This window comes from Megalobrama amblycephala, linkage group LG17 (genome assembly GCF_018812025.1).
Source record: "Megalobrama amblycephala isolate DHTTF-2021 linkage group LG17, ASM1881202v1, whole genome shotgun sequence".
In the NCBI taxonomy this organism is placed as follows: domain Eukaryota; kingdom Metazoa; phylum Chordata; class Actinopteri; order Cypriniformes; family Xenocyprididae; genus Megalobrama; species Megalobrama amblycephala.
Genome location: NC_063060.1, coordinates 2257760 through 2280583, shown reverse-complemented (window position 1 = coordinate 2280583; position 22824 = coordinate 2257760). Strand labels below are relative to the sequence as shown.

The 22824-nt window shown below is 35.4% G+C and overlaps 1 protein-coding gene and 1 long non-coding RNA gene across 2 annotated transcripts; one reads left to right on the top strand and one right to left on the bottom strand.

Moving 5' to 3' along the window:
* The first annotated feature begins 4 nt into the window (after window positions 1-4).
* Window positions 5-3814, top strand: LOC125250842. Its single transcript, XR_007180878.1, has 3 exons — window positions 5-140; window positions 393-482; window positions 2869-3814. It is a non-coding gene; the product is annotated as an uncharacterized LOC125250842 (long non-coding RNA).
* Window positions 3815-17179: 13365 nt separating this feature from the next.
* Window positions 17180-18986, bottom strand: jund (JunD proto-oncogene, AP-1 transcription factor subunit). The gene has a single exon (XM_048163274.1). It carries the CDS (start codon window positions 18784-18786, stop codon window positions 17929-17931), a length of 858 nt encoding a protein of 285 aa, XP_048019231.1. The 5' UTR covers window positions 18787-18986; the 3' UTR covers window positions 17180-17928.
* Window positions 18987-22824: the final 3838 nt, after the last annotated feature.

Here is a 22824-nt window from a genome sequence, read left to right as displayed (position 1 = left end):
AGGTGGGGTTTCGGACGTTGCTGAAGCAGACAGGATCTAACATGAGCCAGAGACCGAGAGAGTTGGGGAGGGGAACGAGAGAGAGACGTTCGGCCCCAGAAAAGGGGATTTTCGGCATAACTCGATTCCCACAAGCCCACGTGAGTCTGAGAATTGAATGCGCGTTCGCCGTCGCATTTGTTTATGTGAGTCAGCTGAGATACTGGCACTGTTTGTCATGATTCACATCTTGTGACACATTTAATGAACAACACACCGCACACTGTTTACAGATCTCTCATTTCACAAAATTCCCTTATTTATTTACTTGAAAGTAAACGCTTTCAGTTTTATTTTTCCACTGAAAAGAAAAACCACAAATGACACCTACTTTATTATCTTCTTTCTCCCAGGCAGCAGCGGAAAGCAAACCAAGACTCTTGGGAGAAAGACCTCAGAAATCTATAGAAGCTTGTTTCTGTCACTAAATAAAAGATAAAAAGGTAATTGCAACTTTTTATCTCACAATTCTGACTAAATATCACGCAATTCTGACTTTATAACTCGCAATTCTGACTTTATATCAAGCAATTTTGACTTTATATCACGCAATTCGGACTTTATATCTCGCAATTCTGACTTTATAATTCGCAATTCTGACTTTATATCTCGCAATTCTGACTTTATATCACGCAATTCGGACTTTATATCTCGCAATTCTGACTTTATAATTCGCAATTCTGACTTTATATCTCGCAATTCTGACTTTATATCTCGCAATTCTGACTTTATATCTCGCAATTCGGACTTTATATCTCGCAATTCTGACTTTATAACTCGCAATTCTGACTTTATATCTCGCAATTCTGACTTTATATCACGCAATTCGGACTTTATATCTCGCAATTCTGACTTTATAATTCGCAATTCTGACTTTATAACTTGCAATTCTGACTTTATATCACGCAATTCTGACTTTATAACTCGCAATTCTGACTTTATATCTCGCAATTCTGACTTTATATCACGCAATTCGGACTTTATATCTCGCAATTCGCAATTCTGACTTTATATCTCGCAATTCTGACTTTATAATTCGCAATTCTGACTTTATATCTCGCAATTCTGACTTTATATCTCGCAATTCTGACTTTATATCTCGCAATTCGGACTTTATATCTCGCAATTCTGACTTTATAACTCGCAATTCTGACTTTATATCTCGCAATTCTGACTTTATATCTCGCAATTCGCAATTCTGACTTTATATCTCGCAATTCGCAATTCTGACTTTATATCTCGCAATTCTGACTTTATAACTCGCAATTCTGACTTTATATCTCGCAATTCTGACTTTATAACTCGCAATTCTGACTTTATATCACACAATTCTGACTTTATAACTCGCAATTCTGACTTTATATCTCGCAATTCTGACTTTATATCACGCAATTCTGACTTTATAACTCGCAATTCTGACTTTATATCACACAATTCGGACTTTATATCTCGCAATTCGGACTTTATAATTCGCAATTCTGACTTTATATCTCGCAATTCTGACTTTATATCTCGCAATTCTGACTTTATATCTCGCAATTCATTCTGACTTTATAACTCGCAATTCTGACTTTATAACTCGCAATTCTGACTTTATAACTCGCAATTCTGACTTTATATCACGCAATTCGCAATTCTGACTTTATATCTCGCAATTCGCAATTCTGACTTTATATCTCGCAATTCTGACTTTATCGCAATCTTTATATCTCGCAATTCTGACTTTATATCACGCAATTCTGACTTTATAACTCACAACTCTGACTTTATAACTCACAACTCTGACTTTATATCTCGCAATTCTGACTTTATATCATGCAATTCTGACTATATCTCACAATTCTGACTTTATATCTCACAATTCTGACTTTATATCTCACAATTCTGACTTTATATCACGCAATTCTGACTTTATAACTCGCAATTCTGACTTTATATCACGCAATTCTGACTTTATATCTCGCAATTCTGACTTTATATCTCGCAATTCTGACTTTATAACTCGCAATTCTGACTTTATATCACGCAATTCTGACTTTATAACACGCAATTCTGACTTTATATCACGCAATTCTGACTTTATAACACGCAATTCTGACTTTATAACTCGCAATTCTGACTTTATAACTCGCAATTCTGACTTTATACTTTATCGCAATTCTGACTTTATATATCTCGCAATTCTGACTTTATCGCAATTCTGACTTTATATCACGCAATTCTGACTTTATAACTCGCAATTCTGACTTTATATCACACAATTCTGACTGTATATCTCGCAATTCTGACTTTATAACTCGCAATTCTGACTTTATATCTCACAATTCTGACTGTATATCTCGCAATTCTGACTGTATATCTCAATTCTGACTTTATAACTCGCAATTCTGACTGTATATCTCACAATTCGGACTTTATATCTCCCAATTCTGACTTTATAACTCTCAGTTTATATAAAGTCGCAATTATACCTTTTTTTATTTTTTATTCAGTGGCGGAAACAAGATTCGATAGAACTCTCACATGTTTCTCCTCTAGAGTTTTAAGAGAGATATCAGCAAATGTTTCAGACTGTGCTGAGACACAACCAAATGCATGTTTATTTGTTTGTCATAATTTGTATCTTGTGACAAGTTGAATAAACATCACACTGCATAGTTTATAGACTTTTCACAATTTGTTTTGCTAAGAAGAATCACTATTACTTTGCACATATGTAATACTAAATATTAAACCAAATGATCTGAGTTGCTCTTCACGTTAGTTTTATAGTTCTATACTCTATACTGTATGACATCTATAAGCTGTTTGTATCTGTTTTTATTTTAGGAGAAACATCCGAGGCAAAGTTGAGACAGTGATATGTGAACTGAACATCTGCTGAGTTATGAAAGAGCAGCATCTGATCAGAGAAATTAAATTTTCCTCTGCTTGTCTGAGCGCAGGTATCAGTTCTCCTCAGAAATGAGCGGATTCCTTTTTGCTGACGTTGGTTTGGAGACAATAAACTGTGAAAGCCACAGAGATGAATCCAAGCAGTTTTGAGCTGCCGTCTCAACCGCGTCAGCATTTCTTCACATTCCTGGATTGTGTCATATACATTGTCTAAACTTGAAACAGCTTAGCTGACGTGGAAAATCAATCAGAATCACTGCAAGCCCCAGTCAACATGTGCACATGAATTTAATGTTCATTTGAAACCATTTTTTAAATAGGATTCCAGTATAACTCTAATTAATCATTTAGAAAATAAAATCCACTGTAGGACATCAGAATGTATTTTGAAAACAGTCTATAGCTTCACATGTGAATTATTTAAACTGTCCAGTATCAGGACATATTTCCAATACAATACAAGCAGAGATCTGATTAAGGTACAACATGTAATAGACTCCAAGATTCAAAAAAATCCTCTAGGCATTCGAGTTCACCCAGTAGAGTCTCATTTGATCCCATAACGATCATTTTAAATGGTGTGCAAGGTTGAATTCTGATAGGAATCCGGTGCACATTGCTTTAAGTCCGCTGTAGGGAATTCAGGATGGTTGCAGAAACACATATCAGATCTGACAGACTTACTTGTGTGTGTGTGTGTGTGTGTGTGTGTGTGTGGGTGTGTGTGTGGGTACACAAAAAAAAAAAAAATGCTGGGTTAAAAAACCCCCAAGATGGACAAACCTGGCGATTGGGTTGTTTTATCCCAGCGGTTGGGTTAAATGTTTGCCCAATGTGCTGGGTAGTTTTATTTAACTCAACTATTGTTTAAAAATTACTATATGACTGGCTTAAAATGAACCCAAAATATGTTGAAATTAAAAATCAGACACATAATTACTAGAAGCAACAATAATAATCAAAAGTTGAACATTTATTAATAAGCAATGTAATAAATGTTTATTATTCATTAAACATATTAATAAATGTTAATTTCCAACATACTTTGGGTTCATTTTAAGCAAGCAATACAGTCATTTTTACACAATAGTTGAGTTAAATAAAACTACCCAGCAGGTTGAGCAAACATTTAACCCAACTGCTGGGTTAAAACAACCCAGTCGCTGTTAAAGCAGCCCATTCGCTGGGTTAAAACAACCCAACCTGAAAAAAAAATCTCTTTATAAGCTCATAAAGAAGCCAAATAACGTCTTAAAAGAACAGCGCACCCATAATTGAAACTTTATAACTTATTCATCCTCATGAAGGATTCAAGGAGAAAAATTGCAAAACGTGTTTCAAACTGTTCTTTTTCCATACTCCAAAAGCACACAGTGATCAGCAGCTGCATGTCAAGGACAAAAAGACATCATAAGTCCCTCCATACAATTTTAGTGCAATATATATATATATTTCAAGTCTTTGTAAGTCATATGATTGCATTGTGTGAAGAACAGACCCAATTTTAAGCTCAACATTTGTCATTTTTGACATCAAATGTCATTGGTTCCTGGTTTTAAATTGAATGAGGTTTGACAGCTGCTTTCATAGTGCTTTTTTAGTATCACCATCCACTTTAAGTGTAATATAGGGCAGATAAAGATCATATAAATCAAATGGGTTTTGAATGTCAAGAGTAAATGATGGGTATTCAAATGTAAAATCTAAATCTTTGGTTACACTTATTTTGATGGTTCTGACGGTTTAGATGTTCTAACTAATAACGTTGCACCTGTCAACTAACTCTCATTAGAGTATTAGTTTAGTATTAGTAGACTGTTAGGGTTAGTACACTCAAAAATGCTGGGTTAAAAACAACCCAAGTTGGAATGAAAGTTGACAAACCCAGAGATAGGTTGTTTTAACCCAGCGAATGGGTTGTTTAACCCAACGAATGGGTTGTTTTAACCCAGCAAATGGGTTGGTTTAACCAGGCGAATGGGTTGTTTAACCCAACGAATGTGTTGTTTTAACCCAGCGAATGGGTTGTGTAACCCAGCGAATGGGTTGTTTAACCCAACGAATGTGTTGTTTTAACCCAGGAAATGGGTTGTTAACCCAACGAATGTGTTGTTTTAACCCAGGAAATGGGTTGTTAACCCAACGAATGGGTTGTTTAACCCAGGAAATGGGTTGTTTTAACCCAGCGAATGGGTTGTTTAACCCAGGAAATGGGTTGTTTTAACCCAGCGAATGGGTTGTTAACCCAACGAATGTGTTGTTTTAACCCAGCGAATGGGTTGTTAACCCAACGAATGTGTTGTTTTAACCCAGCGAATGGGTTGTGTAACCCCACGAATGGGTTGTTAACCCAACGAATGGGTTGTTAACCAAACGAATGGGTTGTTTAACCCAGCGAATGTGTTGTTTAACCCAGCGAATGTGTTGTTTAACCCAGCGAATGGGTTGTTTAACCCAGTGAATGGGTTGTTTTAACCCAGCGAATGGGTTGTTTTAACCCGGCGAATGGGTTGTTTAACCCGGCGAATGGGTTGTTTAACCCGGCGAATGGGTTGGTTTGACCCGGCGAATGGGTTGTTAACCCAACGAATGGGTTGTTTAACCCAACGAATGGGTTGTTTAACCCAGGGAATGGGTTGTTAACCCAGCGAATGGGTTAACCCAACGAATGGGTTGTTTAACCCAGGGAATGGGTTGTTAACCCAACGAATGGGTTGTTTAACCCAGCTAATGGGTTGTTTCTACCCAGCGAATGGGTTGTTTTAACCCATGTGTTGTTTAACCCAGCAAATGGGTTGTTTAACCCAACAAATGAGTTATTTTAATCCAGCAAATGGGTTGTTTAACCCAGGGAATGGATTGTGTAACCCCACGAATGGGTTGTTTAACCCAGCGAATGTGTTGTTTAACCCAGCGAATGGGTTGTTTTAATCCAGCGAATGGGTTGTTTTAATCCAGCAAATGGGTTGTTTAACCCAGGGAATGGGTTGTTTCTACCCAGCGAATGGGTTTTTTTAACCCATGTGTTGTTTAACCCAGCAAATGGGTTGTTTAACCCAACAAATGAGTTGTTTTAACCCAGCAAATGGGTTGTTTAACCCAGGGAATGGATTGTGTAACCCCCACGAATGGGTTGTTTAACCCAGGGTATGGGTTGTTTCTACCCAGCGAATGGGTTTTTTTAACCCATGTGTTGTTTAACCCAGCAAATGGGTTGTTTAACCCAACAAATGAGTTGTTTTAACCCAGCAAATGGGTTGTTTAACCCAGGGAATGGATTGTGTAACCCCACGAATGGGTTGTTTAACCCAGCGAATGTGTTGTTTAACCCAGCGAATGGGTTGTTTTAATCCAGCGAATGGGTTGTTTTAATCCAGCAAATGGGTTGTTTAACCCAGGGAATGGGTTGTGTAACCCCCACGAATGGGTTGTTTAACCCAGGGTATGGGTTGTTTCTACCCAGCGAATGGGTTTTTTTAACCCATGTGTTGTTTAACCCAGCAAATGGGTTGTTTAACCCAACAAATGAGTTGTTTTAACCCAGCAAATGGGTTGTTTAACCCAGGGAATGGATTGTGTAACCCCACGAATGGGTTGTTTAACCCAGCGAATGTGTTGTTTAACCCAGCGAATGGGTTGTTTTAATCCAGCGAATGGGTTGTTTTAATCCAGCAAATGGGTTGTTTAACCCAGGGAATGGGTTGTGTAACCCCCACGAATGGGTTGTTTAACCCAGGGTATGGGTTGTTTCTACCCAGCGAATGGGTTTTTTTAACCCATGTGTTGTTTAACCCAGCAAATGGGTTGTTTAACCCAACAAATGAGTTGTTTTAACCCAGCAAATGGGTTGTTTAACCCAGGGAATGGATTGTGTAACCCCACGAATGGGTTGTTTAACTCAGCGAATGGGTTGTTTTACCCAGCAAATGAATCGTTTAATCCAGTGAATGGGTTATTTTAACCAAGTGGTTGGGTTAAATGTTTGCCCAACCTGCTGGGTAGTTTTATTTAACTCAACTATTGTTTAAAAATTACTGTATTCTTTGCTTAAAATGAACCCAAAATATGTTGGAAATTAACATTTTTTTTTTAATATGTTTAATAAATGAACATTTATTAATAAGTTTAATTTATAATAATTAAACAGTAAACATTTACTAAATTTCTAATTAGTAAATGTTCACCTTTTGATTATTGTTGCCTCTACTAATTATTGTGTCTGATTTTTAATTTCCAACCTATTTTGGGTTCATTTTAAGCCAGATATTTAGTAATTTTTAAACAATAGTTGGGTTAAATAAAACATTTAACCCAACCGCTGGGTTTGTCCATTTTCAACCCAGCATTTTTTACTGTAGAGTAGTGTAGAGTAAGTTGACAAGTACTTGAAAAGTTACTTATGCTAAGTACCCTCTAAAAAAAAATGTTGGATTGTTTCAACCCATGTTTGGGTCAAATATGGACAAATTCAACATTGGGTTTAAAATTTAATTTAAAAATTTAAACCAAGGGTTTGGTTTGTCCATATTTGAGCCAAACATGGGTTGAAACATTGTCTTGGGGGACCATCAAAATAAAGTGTTACCAATTCTTTTATTTGAATGTTCCCAGTGTAAATGCAGGGTGTGTGTCCTGTTTAAGCCTGGAATGAACCAGCTGTGTACATTTTGTCTCCGGATCTAAAAGGTTCCCCTAAAGGCTTTTTTTGCATCATGTAGCTTTGCATCTTCTGCATGACTGAACCATAATCAAACTCTAATCCAAAAATCGGCTTTTTTCCGTGTCATATTTCCTTTCTAGCTAAATTAAAAGCATTTCCTGACACAAAAGAACATGTATAATTTATGAATAGTTACTCCAAACGTTGTTGTGACCATTCTTTCACCTTGACGTCTGAATGAGGTTGAATCAGCTGCTGTTCTCGTACCAATGCTGAGGTTTTTGTGAGACTCTCTCCACATATTCAGAATTAGTCCTGCTTATGTGGTTATTTTTGATCAGCCATTATGATTTCTTGAGTGTTACTGTGATATTTTCACAGAATTATGTTGCTGTGGAAACCACATGAGTGATGTTATGCGCTGTGTCGATATTTCCCTCCGTCCATTCAGGGAGTCTAAGAGATTTTAGCAGAAACACAGGAGACTTTCTAGAGTTAGAGCTGTAAAAAACAACAACAAAACTATTATATTTGCAAGATGATTTTGAAAAAGGTTAAACAAATGACTGGCCATTAGGAACACATGATGAAGAACATGATGATGATAACTAACGAGCAGAATGTGAAGTACATCATGCAGCACCGTCTCGTCGTGTGTGTCAGTGCTCAGATTGTTCTGTTGCCATGGCCGACTGAAAAGACCAATGAAAGGACAAGATGTCACCTTTCTCTATTCTAGTAAAATCTATCACTGAGATCGAGGTGAACATCAAGTGAACATCTCATGGAGACAGAGACAGAGAGACAGGACACCTTTCAGCTCGATTTTCTATTGCACTTCATCACAAAAACATCACTGTTTTGAGAAGAAAACATGTAAGAAAAGAAGAGGAAAGAGCAGAACAGAAGTGAGTGGAGAGAGAATTCACTGAAGCAAATGAAATGACAAAAACATTGTAATGCACTGTGAGCATTAACCCTTTATGATATGCATAATCTTCTGAAAATGAATATCTTTCCTCTCTATTCTAGCCAGTGTATTTTTTAGCATTTTAACATTCCTCCATGATGAATCACTTCTCTATTCCTCATTGAAAGTCATCTGCTAAATAAATAAATGTAAATGTTTTTCCTAATTTCACTTTTTTGAGATTATTGATGAAATTGGCAAATATGGAAACTGTTCATTTATTCTGTACATGTAGAGCTATACGTTTGGAACACAAACTGAGTGATTCATTGTCATATATCCATTAATATTTCCTATAGTTCATCCTTAATCTTCAATGGGACACTTATTTTCTTGCCATTTTCACATTTTGAAACATAAAACCAATCATGATTGTGTTCCTTCTGCATAAATACTCAAATAAATAAATAAATATCCACAGTTAAAATCAGGTTATAATCATAATAGAATACAACAACACTGTACAAATAGTATGAATATAATATGTATACTGCACAGTTAACTAAAATTGAAACTAAACCATATAAATAAAATAAATGTTAACTGAAATATAAAAAACATAAGTATTTTTATTTTAATTAGTTGACAATCAAGGCTGCATATCTCATTTTAACTTGATGTAACTAAAACTAAACTAAAAATGAATAAAAAACTTTTGAGCAAAATTAATAAAACTTTAACTATTAAAACAGAAAATGGAAAATATTAAAATTAAAACTGATACAAAATATTAATAAAAACTATAATAGTATTTCACAATATGTACATTCTTCTGCTTTGAATATCAAATTTCCAAAATGTCTACTGTTTTGTATCCCACAATGCAACACCTCCTTATAAAAGTTAAAAATTGGATTAAAAATGCAAAATAACTTTTTATTTGAGGGATGATAGCTGGACAGGCATATCAAACTCAGGAATTGAGGTTTTTGAGTTTACGTCAGATTGATTCAGATTTTTAGTTCTGACATGAGACGTCTACGGTTCACTACAAAAACAATAGGATCCTTTTAAATACATAATTCAATAAAGAACAATTCACTGAATTTATCATTAGAAGAACCTGTCTTTCTAGATCAGCGTCTGACCGAATGACTCTCTGATTCATAAGAGAAGCTGCTGATATACGGGAAGTGACTAAAAGGAACGGGACCTCCATGAAAATGGCATTTATTATTTGATCTGAAATAGACTGTCTCAAAGAGATTTAACTGAAAAAAAAAACTCATCCTTGAAATCTCACACTTTATTTGAAAAGGAATAGCAACCCAAAAAACGATGTCATTCTCACTTTCACAACCAGGGCCATAACAGATAAATGTACAGATAAAATGGTTTTATTTAGTTTGGGAATTAATTTAAAGTTAACTGGAATTGTAAAGATAACTATTTTCCAGAACACTGGCATTCACCCATTCACTTCTATTAGAAAAATGAGAAAATCTGATTTCATATTATGAACGCTGGATGGAAAGCCAAGATGCACATCAATTCTAAAAATGTGCATAAAAAACTCAATGTGCTCAATTGAGGCAGATACATATATTTTTATCCTATAGTGACTCTGAATAATAAACAGACACACACATCACTTACCATGTTTTGCATTATTACATTTTATAAATATTATTTATTGATATATATATATATATAAATTGTATTAAATATTGTAACAGTGAAATACTGAAAGCATTTTGTCATTCCTTCTATTGTCCAGCGAGGGTCATGCCATTGTTTAAATGAATTCATGTGCATTTGGCTTTGACAGGTGGCCATTTCAAGAATAACTCCATAAACACACAATCTGATGCACTGAAAGACTTGAATGCCTGTTTTTTGCTCGGATGCATTAACCGCAGGGCAGCCGCAAATAAAGACCAAGTTCACGTCCGAACAACACGGACAAAAAGCGCATATTGCCATGGAAACAAATGAAATGTGCTGTTTCTGGTTGAAATGACACATGACCCCTTTTAAGTGATTTCTATGTCACGGTGAACTAAGCCTGATGTAGGTGTCATCATAACCAGTTAGGCTCAGAAACCTCTGACATAATGAGACGTGAATAAATAGCAAACAACATAAGAGCTTCTGCTGCCATTTCTGGACAACTGACTCATTTATCACAGCAGGTCCACCAGTCAATACTTCCGTCTGCCATCAGAGCTACTGTTTTCTATCCTGTGTTTGGTGGAAATCTTCACAAAAGAGAGTATAAATCAAATAATGCAGGCAGGGAAACCAAATATGATGGTGTTGGTCTCTCCCTACTGGACAAAGGACATACTGCATACGGTAACACAGGGACTCTGCCAACGTCTACACTGTAAAAAGTGACTATGGAGATATGTTGGATTACTATAACTGACACTTACTTTGTCTTTCTGCTTTCCAAATTGTAACTCAGTGGAAGGCCATTGTCTCACTGTTTTCCTGCCAACAACATTTGTTTTATGCTCTCTTTTGTGAAGAGAGAAGAGTAACTCTAATTGAATTACTTTTCCCTTGAAAAAGTAAAGTAAGGAATAACTCTTAAAGGGTTAGTTATGATGTCATAAATAATGTCATTTATTACTCACCCGTAAGACCTTCGTTAATCTTCGGAACGCAAATTAAGATATTTTTGTTGAAATCCGATGGCTCCGTGAGGCCTGCATAGCCAGCAATGACATTTCCTCTCTCAAGATCCATTAATGTACTAAAAACATATTTAAATCAGTTCATGTGAGTACAGTGGTTCAATATTAATATTATAAAGCGACGAGAATATTTTTGGTGTGCCAAAAAAACAAAATAACGACTTATTTAGTGATGGCCGATTTCAAAACACTGCTTCAGGAAGCGTTATGAATCTTTCGGTGTCGAATCATGATTCGGATCGCGTGTCAAACCGGCAAACTGCTGAAATCACATGACTTTGGCGCTGAAATCATTGCTCCCTATGCAGGCCTCACGGAGCCATCGGATTTCAACAAAAATATCTTAAATTGCGTTCCGAAGATTAACGAAGGTCTTACGGGTGTGGAACAGCATGAGGGTGAGTAATAAATTACAGAATTTTCATTTTTCATAAATTTTTCTGTAATTTAATTACATTTACTTCTGATGTAACTGCATTAAATATAGAACAATTCTATATAAAACAATAGTGGTTTTAACATCAAAATTTTACGTTTAATGTTAAAATGTTTGTTTTTAATGTAACCATCTCCCTTTAAAGCCCAAATACTTCGTTTTGCACAGTCGAATGCACAGCTTTGCAAAGTATACTTTACTGTGCACGTACACAGGCGTTCAACGCAAGCGCAGTTTTGAGTAATCTCTCGCCATGAGTTACAACCTTTGCAAATATATTTGTATTCTTGCATGCTGGAGTTGAACAAAGGATACTTTCTAACTTCTTCGCACAATCTGTCGTCTATGTAGGCCTCCATTGTTGCTGTAGCTTGCATGTGTTCCGGTGTGTTCTGTTTATGCAGTTTTTCTTTGTCTACCTTGTGAATCGACAGCCCCAGGACATGGTTGCCACTTTGTGGATAAACTAATTACTGCAAAAAAAATTAAATGCGCATCTGCAATCTGTGAGTACAAAGTACAAAAATCTGGCGTTGTGCCAAATTTCGACACCCTGCCAGATTATTACCCCCCTAATATTGGTAGGTTTATGAGTAGGTGTGGGGGAGGTGTTAGAATTAGGGGCGGGGTTAAGATTAGGCAATCAGGTAGCGACTTCAACGAAGGGGGTAATAATTTGTCAGGGGGTTGAAATTTGGCACAACACCGGCGGTGCATGTACAGTACGCTCATACTCTTCTAATGACGAAATCAGTGTCATGCACTGTACACTGACCCTCGCGTACACAAAAAAAGTGGAGTATACTTTGAATTAAAAATTTAATGTTTTTTTTTTTTTTTTTTTTTTTAACAATCAAAATGGTACAAAACAATCATGGACATGATTCGAAAAGGTTAAATGGTCCTAAAAAAACAGTCCCACTTGTATTGTTTGCGGTCAGAAATGAGGCCTTGCAAATTTTATCTAGTGGAAGCATTTGGTATTGCGCCCAAACAAAATCTTTCTGAAAGCTAATTTTTTGAGATATCAAGCTCAAATCTAGAACACTTGATTTGATTTTTTCACAGTTTTAGAGTAGAATGTGTTTTTGAAAATATATATTTCATATAAAAATATAAAATTGTATTTTTGTGTATTTTTCATAATAATAAATTTAAAATGGTATACATTTTTTAAAGTTCACTTTTTATTATTATTATTTCAGCAATAATCTAATAAGTGTCTTCTTTAAAAAGAGACCAAACTTCAGTCTGTGCTTCAAAGCATTCAAGATTTATGACAGTTTAAGTTGGAGATTTCAGGTTCATGCTCAAAAAGTGATGGATTATGTGGAATATATCTATACTGCATAAATATAATTTAGTACCATGAAATCACCTAAAAATACAATATATTAAATAAAAAATATTATCGAACTAAAATATAGTTTCTATAAATTAAATACTTTCAGTATATGGTCAGTTCAAGTATAATTTATGCAATTTTATATTATTTACTTCAAAGAATTAAAATAACAGTTTCATGTCTATCCTTGTATTGTTCAAATTGTTGATATGGGAAGAGGAATGTAATTAGTTAATGCAATAATACTTTTTAGACAGAGTAATTATACAGTTATCTAATTACACTGTTGAAGATGTACAAACCCGATTCCAAAAAAGTTGGGACACTGTACAAATTGTGAATAAAAACAGAATGCAATGATGTGGAAGTTTCAAATTTCAATATTTTATTCAGAATACAACATAGATGACATATCAAATGTTTAAACTGAGAAAATGTATCATTTTAAGGAAAAAATAAGTTGATTTTAAATTTCATGGCATCAACACATCTCAAAAAAGTTGGGACAAGGCCATGTTTACCACTGTGTGGCATCCCCTCTTCTTTTTATAACAGTCTGCAAATGTCTGGGGACTGAGGAGACAAGTTGCTCAAGTTTAGGAATAGGAATGTTGTCCCATTGCTGTCTAATACAGGCTTAACGGTCTTAACGGTCTTCTTTGTCGCATCTTCCTCTTTATGATGCGCCAAATGTTTTCTATGGGTGAAAGATCTGGACTGGATCCTTCTTCTACGCAGCCATGATGATGTAATTGATGCAGTATGTGGTCTGGCATTGTCATGTTGGAAAATGCAAGGTCTTCCCTGAAAGAGACGACGTCTGGATGGGAGCATATGTTGTTCTAGAACTTGGATATACCTTTCAGCATTGATGGTGCCTTTCCAGATGTGTAAGCTGCCCATGCCACACGCACTCATGCAACCCCATACCATCAGAGATGCAGGCTTCTGAACTGAGCGCTGATAACAACTTGGGTTGTCCTTGTCCTCTTTAGTCCGGATGACATGGCATCCCAGTTTTCCAAAAAGAACTTCAAATTTTGATTCGTCTGACCACAGAACAGTTTTCCACTTTGCCACAGTCCATTTTAAATGAGCATTGGCCCAGAGAAAACGCCTGCGCTTCTGGATCATGTTTAGATATGGCTTCTTTCTTGACCTATAGAGTTTTAGCCGGCAGCGGCGAATGGCACGGTGGATTGTGTTCACCGACAATGTTTTCTGGAAGTATTCCTGAGCCCATGTTGTGATTTCCATTACAGTAGCATTCCTGTATGTGATGCAGTGCCGTCTAAGGGCCCGAAGATCACGGGCATCCAGTATGGTTTTCCGACCTTGACCCTTACGCACAGAGATTGTTCCAGATTCTCTGAATCTTTGGATGATATTATGCACTGTAGATGATGATAACTTCAAACTCTTTGCAATTTTTCTCTGAGAAACTCCTTTCTGATATTGCTCCACTATTTTTCGTCGCAGCATTGGGGGAATTGGTGATCCTCTGCCCATCTTGACTTCTGAGAGACACTGTCACTCTGAGAGGCTCTTTTTATACCCAATCATGTTGCCAATTGACCTAATAAGTTGCAAATTGGTCCTCCAGCTGTTCCTTATATGTACATTTAACTTTTCCGGCCTACTTGTCCCAACTTTTTTGGAATGTGTAGCTCTCATGAAATCCAAAATGAGCCAATATTTGGCATGACATTTCAAAATGTCTCACTTTCAACATTTGATATGTTATCTATATTCTATTGTGAATAAAATATAAGTTTAAGAGATTTGTAAATTATTGCATTCCTTTTTTATTCACAATTTGTACAGTGTCCCAACTTTTTTGGAATCAGGTTTGTAATTAGTAGCTAGTAATCACTTTTTTAGAGTATAACTTATGCAACACTTATGCATGGACATGAATTCATTCTGTCTACTGTAGACCTATTTGATTTATGATCAGTATTGAATGTTAAAATAGCATTGTGGGTTTTGATGTTCAGTACTTCAGCATTTGTACTTCTTACTGAGCTGAATAGCAAAAAAGACACATATGACGATGAAAATGCACATATGACAACTCTTTTTATAGCATGCATTTACTTGCTGCATATAGTGTATTTGTAGGTACAGTTACTAGTTGTTGTACCATGACAAGACCACTAGAGGACGCAGTTTTATACTTCCACACTGATAGAGCAGCATTAGGTTTGTCATGTGTATAGCATTAACTTTTCTAAACTGACTGGACATTTTCTAAGAATGTTCAAATATGACTAGGTCTATATATGTATGCATGAACAGAGGGGTATAAAATTGCCACAAATATATAATTTAACAAGTGAACTGAACAAGTTTAATGACATTAATGTACACATCATCACACTAGGAACGTATGAAGGCAGTACAGGACATGTGACAAGTGGAAAGTTTACATTTACAGCACGACACACGTAAATCCAAAAGAGCATAAAATAAGACATCGTGTGAATAGTTGTATATAAAATAGATACAGTCGTTGATTAATAAGAGCTTGTCATCAGATAAGGCCTTAAACATGAAGCGTATACATGCATGACATCTTTGTTGTGTTTGGTTGCACTCATTTTGAGCTTGTCTCGAGCATGCAAAAATACAGCTGCTTAGATCTTCTCTCATGAGATCAAATGATGTAGCAGAATTGCTGTCGTGAGTCCATTTGCTACAAAATATTGTAAACATATTATACATCAGCACCTGTAGTGTCCACTTCAACAGTCCGACAAGAATGAATGGTCACTGGAAGGGTGAGATTAGTTTGTGACCTTTATGCATCAGTGAATGGGTAGTTGACTTGACATGTGACAGCCGCTCCGAATAATGTTTCAACACACAATTAGCTGACTGACATCATCACATCCACATGGATATGAAATCATTATCATTTTAATACACTTCATTATTAAGCTCTGTGGGGGTTGATGCACTCGAAGGTGTATATGAAATGCAATGTGATCTTGCTTTAATACAACACTTCATATTGAGCAACTGACATTTCAGACACTATATAGCCACTAATTTGTTTGTTGATGCTCTGCCAAAGAAAATAGTTCCAGAAGAAGTCATCTGGATTAAGGTGAGAACTGTCAACGAGCTAATGATACAGTGCGAGTGAAATGAATTCAGTGCTCTATAAATACTAGTCTTGACTGCTAGTGTAAATCCAATTAGTGTACCAGAACTAACTGTTGTATAGGCCTCAAAATATTTATAGTTAAATATATATACAAAACATTATTGGTCAATGCAGCGTTCCAGTAGTGCTAAAATACAAGATAAAGAAACAGCTATGACACAAAACTATGGAAGCTTGCTTCTGCCACTGAATAAAAAATGAAAAAGGTAGTTTTTTCTCGCAATTCTGACATTTTTTCTCGCAATTGCGAGTTTTCATCTCGCAATTCTGACATTTTTCCCCTCAGAATTGTTAGATATAAACTTGCAATTGCAAGACAAAAAAGTCAATATTGCGAGAAAATAGTTAGAATTGTGAGGGGAAAAAAAGTCAGTTTTGTGAGATGTAAACTCGAAATTGAGTGAAAAAAAAGTCATAATTGCAAGAAAAATTTCAGAATTTAAAGAACATATAAGAATTGCGAGATTTAAACACAATTGTGAGACAAATGTAAAAATTGGGAGGAAAAACAATCATAATTGCGAGAAAATAGTCAGAATTGTGAGATATAAACTCAGAATTGAGTGAAAAAAAGTCATAATTGCAATAAAAAAATTCAGAATTGCAAGAACATCAGAATTGTGAGATTTAAACTCACAATTGTGAGACAAAAGTCAAAATTGTGAGGAAAAACAATCAGAATTGCGAGAAAAAATTCAAAATTGTGAGATATAAACTTGCAATTGCGAGAAAAAAATGTCAGAATTGCGAGGAAAAGTCTGAATTGTGAGATATAAACTCGGAATTGAATGAAAAAAAGTCATAATTGCAAGAAAAAATTCTGAATTGCAAGAACATATAAGAATTGCGAGATTTAAACTCGCAATTGGGAGAAAAAAACTAATTGTGAGGAAAAAAAATTCAGAATTGCAAGAAAAAATTCAGAATTGTGAGATATAAACTCGCAATTGCGAGAAAAAAATGTCAGAATTGTGAGATATAAACTTGCAATTGCAAGAAAAAAAAACTCAATTGTGAGATAAAAAGTTGCAATTACCTTTTTATTTATTTTTTTTTTATTTCATGGCAGAAATAAGCTTTCATACAAAACACCATCAGAAACTTTAGTTTTGTTGCATAGCAACATGCAGTCAAGTCTGGGACTGTATTTTATCGGAATGAAGGCAATTATTATAGCCTAATAATGATTTAATAAAATATCAAAGCACCAAAATTAGTTCCAAAAGAAACCAAAACACGATCGTGTTGCCAAGCAACGCACTAATACAAAGAGAGAACTTTCCAGAGATGTTTTAGGAAAACTTTAGGAACGCTGCTCGCCCAATCAAAAATATAGTAGGCCTATATGAAATAAAAAAGGATTGATCAATCGCTAAAAATATGACGCGAACAATCGCTATAGTTCTGTCGTGTCAGGGACTATATCTTTTGGCGGAATCCATTATTATAATAAACACAACGAAAATAGTTCCAAAAGAAACCAAAATATGATCGAGCGTCTCGTGCTTCCAAGCAACACACACGGATATACTCGGAGCGAGCTTTCCAAAGGTGGTGATGATTCGCTGTATCACTGCGCACATATGAAGTTTTGTGAATTAGCTTAATTAAATAAGGTTTTAATTAAAAGGCTACTTTTTTAATTATTTCTTTTATAAAAGCCACTTAAGGTCGTGCTTTATTGTGAATAATATATTCGCAATGTAGCACAACCAAACCAGAGCATGTTTTTTTTTGTCAAGCACCCAAACACTGACAGATAAAGTCGAATGTCATTAATAAGCTTGAACTTGATTAGGCAGCAGCTGACAGCCGTTATTGACGTGGTTCATCACTCTCTGTTTTAACTGCGCCACTTGCTCTCTCAGAACGCTCGCCGTGGACGCGAGCTCCGTGTTTTGGCTCTTCAGAGTTTTCACTTTGTCTTCCAACCGGGATATCCGCTCCAGTTTCCTCTTGCGGCATTTGGAGGCGGCGATCCGGTTACGCAGCTTCTTCCTCTCGGCCTTGATGCGCTCCTGCGTGTCCATGTCGATGGGGGAGAGCGGCGGACTGTCGCCGAAGCTCTGCATGTCCGGCACGGTCTGCGGCTCGTCCTTTAGCAGCTGCTGCTGCTGCTGCTGCTGTTGCGCGGCCATCGGGTGCGCGGGCGGCGGCGGTGGGAACGGAATGGTGTCCGTGGAATAGTTCACCGTGGTACTTCCGTACGTGCTCAAGTTCGTGTACACGGGCAGGTCCGTGGGCAAGGCGAGGCTGGTGCTGCTGGCGAGTCTGTTGAGCGTCGGCGGAACGCACGGGCCACCGTTCAGCTGGTTCTGCTTGTGAAGGTCCTCCAGGGCTTTGACGAAGCCCTCCGCGAACTCCTGCTCGTCGCTCACCGACTTCGGGTAGACGAACTGGGAGGTCGGTGTGGTGGTCACCATCCCGTTGGACTGGATGATCAGCCTCTCCAGCTCTGGAGACGCCAGCTTGAGGAGCCCCAAATCGGGTGAATTAAGAATTCCCTCAGCATCCCTTAAATCTGGCTTGAGGTTGGAGCTGTTCTGGTCGTCCAGGTTTAAACTCATGTCTTTCTTCATCATTCTTCTTGGTATTCCTCGGATATCCTCGTCTGGGTAAAGGCTTGTTCCCATCCTACACCCAGTGAAAGGGTGAGCTGGGCTCCAGACGACCCATTGCGTATTGCGCAAAAGTATTCTTATTTGGTTTATTTGTATTTCCTTGTCTTTCTTTTAGTGTTGTTTTACGATATTGTTGTCTCTCCGTAGCGCGAGAGGTGTTCTCTATGGGCGTCAGTACGCATTTGCAAGTTTTCTATCCCTAAAAATTCCATTATGTCACTTTAGAACGCTCAGATTGGCCAAAGATGACGTTTTCTTCCGGTTTGATTTGCATAAGGGGCTGCGCTCGCTGCTGTCGCCACAGAGACGGAGAGTAAACGGCAAACAGTGCGGTGCATTGTGGGTTGATGTCATAGCGAACGTAGAGAGCGCGCGAGGGTGGGGAAACGAGGCAGCCTGGCAGAAAATGTTCCCTTATTTTTGAACATGTTGAAGGTCTTTGGATGCTTGATCAAGTGTTCCACTCTGGGTTTTTATCTGATGGAATAATCCACACTTGTGTTGGAGAAAGAGAGATGAATATTTCTTATTCATTTTATGAATCCCACGTCTAGTCTTAACTTTTATTTATTTACAGGTTTTGTTCCCAGACTTGTGGATCCCTCACATAATGGAGATATCATTAATTTTTAAGTTTTATTGTTAACAATGAGATTATGTGGTTTTTTTATAAACGATTAACACTGCTTTTGTCATAATTTTTTTTTTTTTTTTACAAGATGTAAAAGTTAAGCAAAATTTTGGTTCTACTGAATGACGATATTTTCAAACAATGCTAACAGGCTGATATATATCTAGCTAGCAAACATACAATCAATCATGTTAAATTTAGTACAAGTTTTTAAAATATTACAACATTTTCCATGTTTTATAGCAGTTGTACCAAATGATGTTTCGGGAGATGCAAATGATCAAGTGAAAACATGAATTTTTCAAATAATTAAGAGAGAGTTAGTTATTTTGCTTCATGACCATGTGGTCCTTTAGCAGGTGTCTGAATGATGTCACATCCTGTCACATGATATTGACCGCATAACTTGATTCAAAACGGTGCCTTTATACTGGATACTCCGAAAGACATGAAAAATTTTACCGGACATTCTTTCTCATAACAAATTAATGACTTCTACACTTAATTTTAATACCATTTTGCACTTTGTTGATATATGATGTTATAAAATCATGCCAGAATAAAAAAATATATACATTTATTACATTTTAAGATATTTTAATCACAAATGAAATGGCTTTATTGACCTTTGGACGGTTAAACCGAATTATCTTTTGATACTTTAAAATCTTTAAAATACCTTTATATGAAGCAAAATATAATTAAAACCTTTTGTATTCAATAAAAGAGATCTAGTTGTACTACCTTACATACTTTGGATGTCATATCTTTGTTTTTTATTATTAAGGCCTTTGGACAAAATATTTTTGTAATGTAGCCTATGTATTTTGCATTTCAGTAGTCATGTGACGTACGAAGACAATATTACAATATTAGAAGAATATTTTAGTTTTTTCAGATATATGACATAATGGATATAGCCAGATTTATTGTTCTGTATGAAAGAAGATACTCCAAATAATTTGCTTTTCAATGCATTTAAAGTCTTGGTTGCAAGACCTAGATATGTGTTGCATAACTTACAGTTGAATAGGTTGAAGGATGCAGAACTCACTGTATATATGAGACTAAATGTGGATTTGTTGCAGTTCAGTTTAGTCGAACATATTTCTTTTATTTCTCATATGTTATAATGAGCTTGTTATTTATCTTTATTTTATGCATTACTACAAAATATAAATAGTTGCAACAAAACATTTCTGTTGTTTTTTGTCTTTTGAGAATATCACTTTGCAAATATCACTTAATGAAGGGAAGGGAACATGGCCACTTTATTTAGAAATCATAATCTTGAGGGATGCGATGATGCTTTGAAGTTAAATTGAATTCATGAATTGAATTAGCTGCTTTGGTGAGCCGTAGGATTTCTATAAATAACACTGCAGGCAGTGAGTCTGAGAAAGAGAGAGAATATATGCACAAATCTGAATGGGAGCTGATGACGTCTGCATCAGAGAATAGAAGCAGCATCATCATCCGTTGCCATGGCAATGCTGACATGGGGTCTGACGCAGAGGCAGGTGAATGAAGCGGGGGTGAGGATGTGCAGAGCTGCAGTGCGTGCTGCATGAGTGGGTGGAAGAAGAGAGAGTGATTTTTCCAGCATTTTTAGCTTTAGAAACTGCATTTTACAAAAGGAGGAAAAATAAGAGAGTACAACAGATAGTTATGTGCACAGAAAAAAAATAAAATTATATATATATATATATATATATATATATATATATATATTCACAATGCAATTAATCGAATATATGAAATATATAATATTCCATATTTTTTTTATATATATATATATATATATATATATATATATATATATGTATATATATATATATATATGTAATATTATATATTTCATATATTCGATTAATTGCATTGTGAATAAATATATATTTACAAACTTATGTTAAATGCAATTAATTGAATATATGGAATATATATGTGTGTGTGTATATATGCATGCATGCATGTATGTATGTATGTATATATATATATATATATATATATATATATATATATATATATATATATATTCCATATATTCCTATATATATATATATATATATATATATATATATATATATATATATATATATATATATATATATATATATATATATATATATATTCCATATATTCATATATGTATATATATGTGTGTATGTATGTATATGTGTATATATATATATATATATATATATATATATATATATATATATATATATATATATATATATATATATATATATATATATATATATATATATATATATATATATAATATGCTAATATTTTTAAAAACATATAATATAGTTCCATATATAAAATATTCCATAGTATGAGGAATATCTAATAAATATCTAATACATAAACCATTAGCTTTCTATTTTTTATATACAGGTTATTATTTCAGAAATAATTACAAAGAAACAGCAAGTAACACATTGAATTAAATGTGAAGTTTTGAAGTAGAAAGACTGAAATGGTAGATATAAAACTTACTTCAATAACCTTTGTTTGGTTAACAACTTAAAAATATTTTTACAATATTTATTCAATCTTTAACAACAGTAAAATACCATTTATTTATTTATTATAACTATTTAGTCATTTATTATTCATTTGAGCAGACTGATTCTTGACTGAAATTCTCCTCCTAGATCTGGTTATGACCATTGAAAGATCCTAATTTATGTCTTCTTGGCAGCATTTTCAACAAATTTCCAGCACATGTAAGTCTCCACCTCACTTCCTCATAATACACACCAGCTCAGGGCCTGAAGGAACACTGCTGATTAAGTATAAACACCACAATGGGAAGCCATTCTTTTAAAGATACAGGGACCGGCTAAAACAAACCGGTTTGGACCAGATCTCAGCTATGGGTGTTGGCACACATGTCTAAACCACCAATCACTCCACAACAAACCAGGTCCATGCATGTTTTGTTGATTAATGTTTAGGCAAAGATCATTCAAAAGAGCAACAGTTCTTTGCAGAAATAAGGTGCATATGCCTCTGTGCCATTTTGTTCATGCCTAACTTTATTTAAATGCAATATAAAGTGCATGTTAATGTTTAACTAGATAAAAAAGTTTGTCAAGATAAACTTTGTTGGCTTGAGAAAGCCTGACCAGAGAGTTTGAAGAAGTTTTAAAAGCTTGAAGTCTGAAGGCTTTGAAGGCAATACAGTCTATCAGAAAATAGATAGATAGATATATAGAGCACATTGCTAGTATGTTTTAGCATGTTGCTAACATGATTTAACACATTGGCAGCATGTTGCTAGCATGATTTAGCACATTGCTAACATTATTCTAACATTAACACATTGTTAGTGTTTTAGCATGTTGCTAACATGATTTAACACATTGCTAGCATGTTTTTAGCATGTTGCTAGCATGATTTAAGGCATT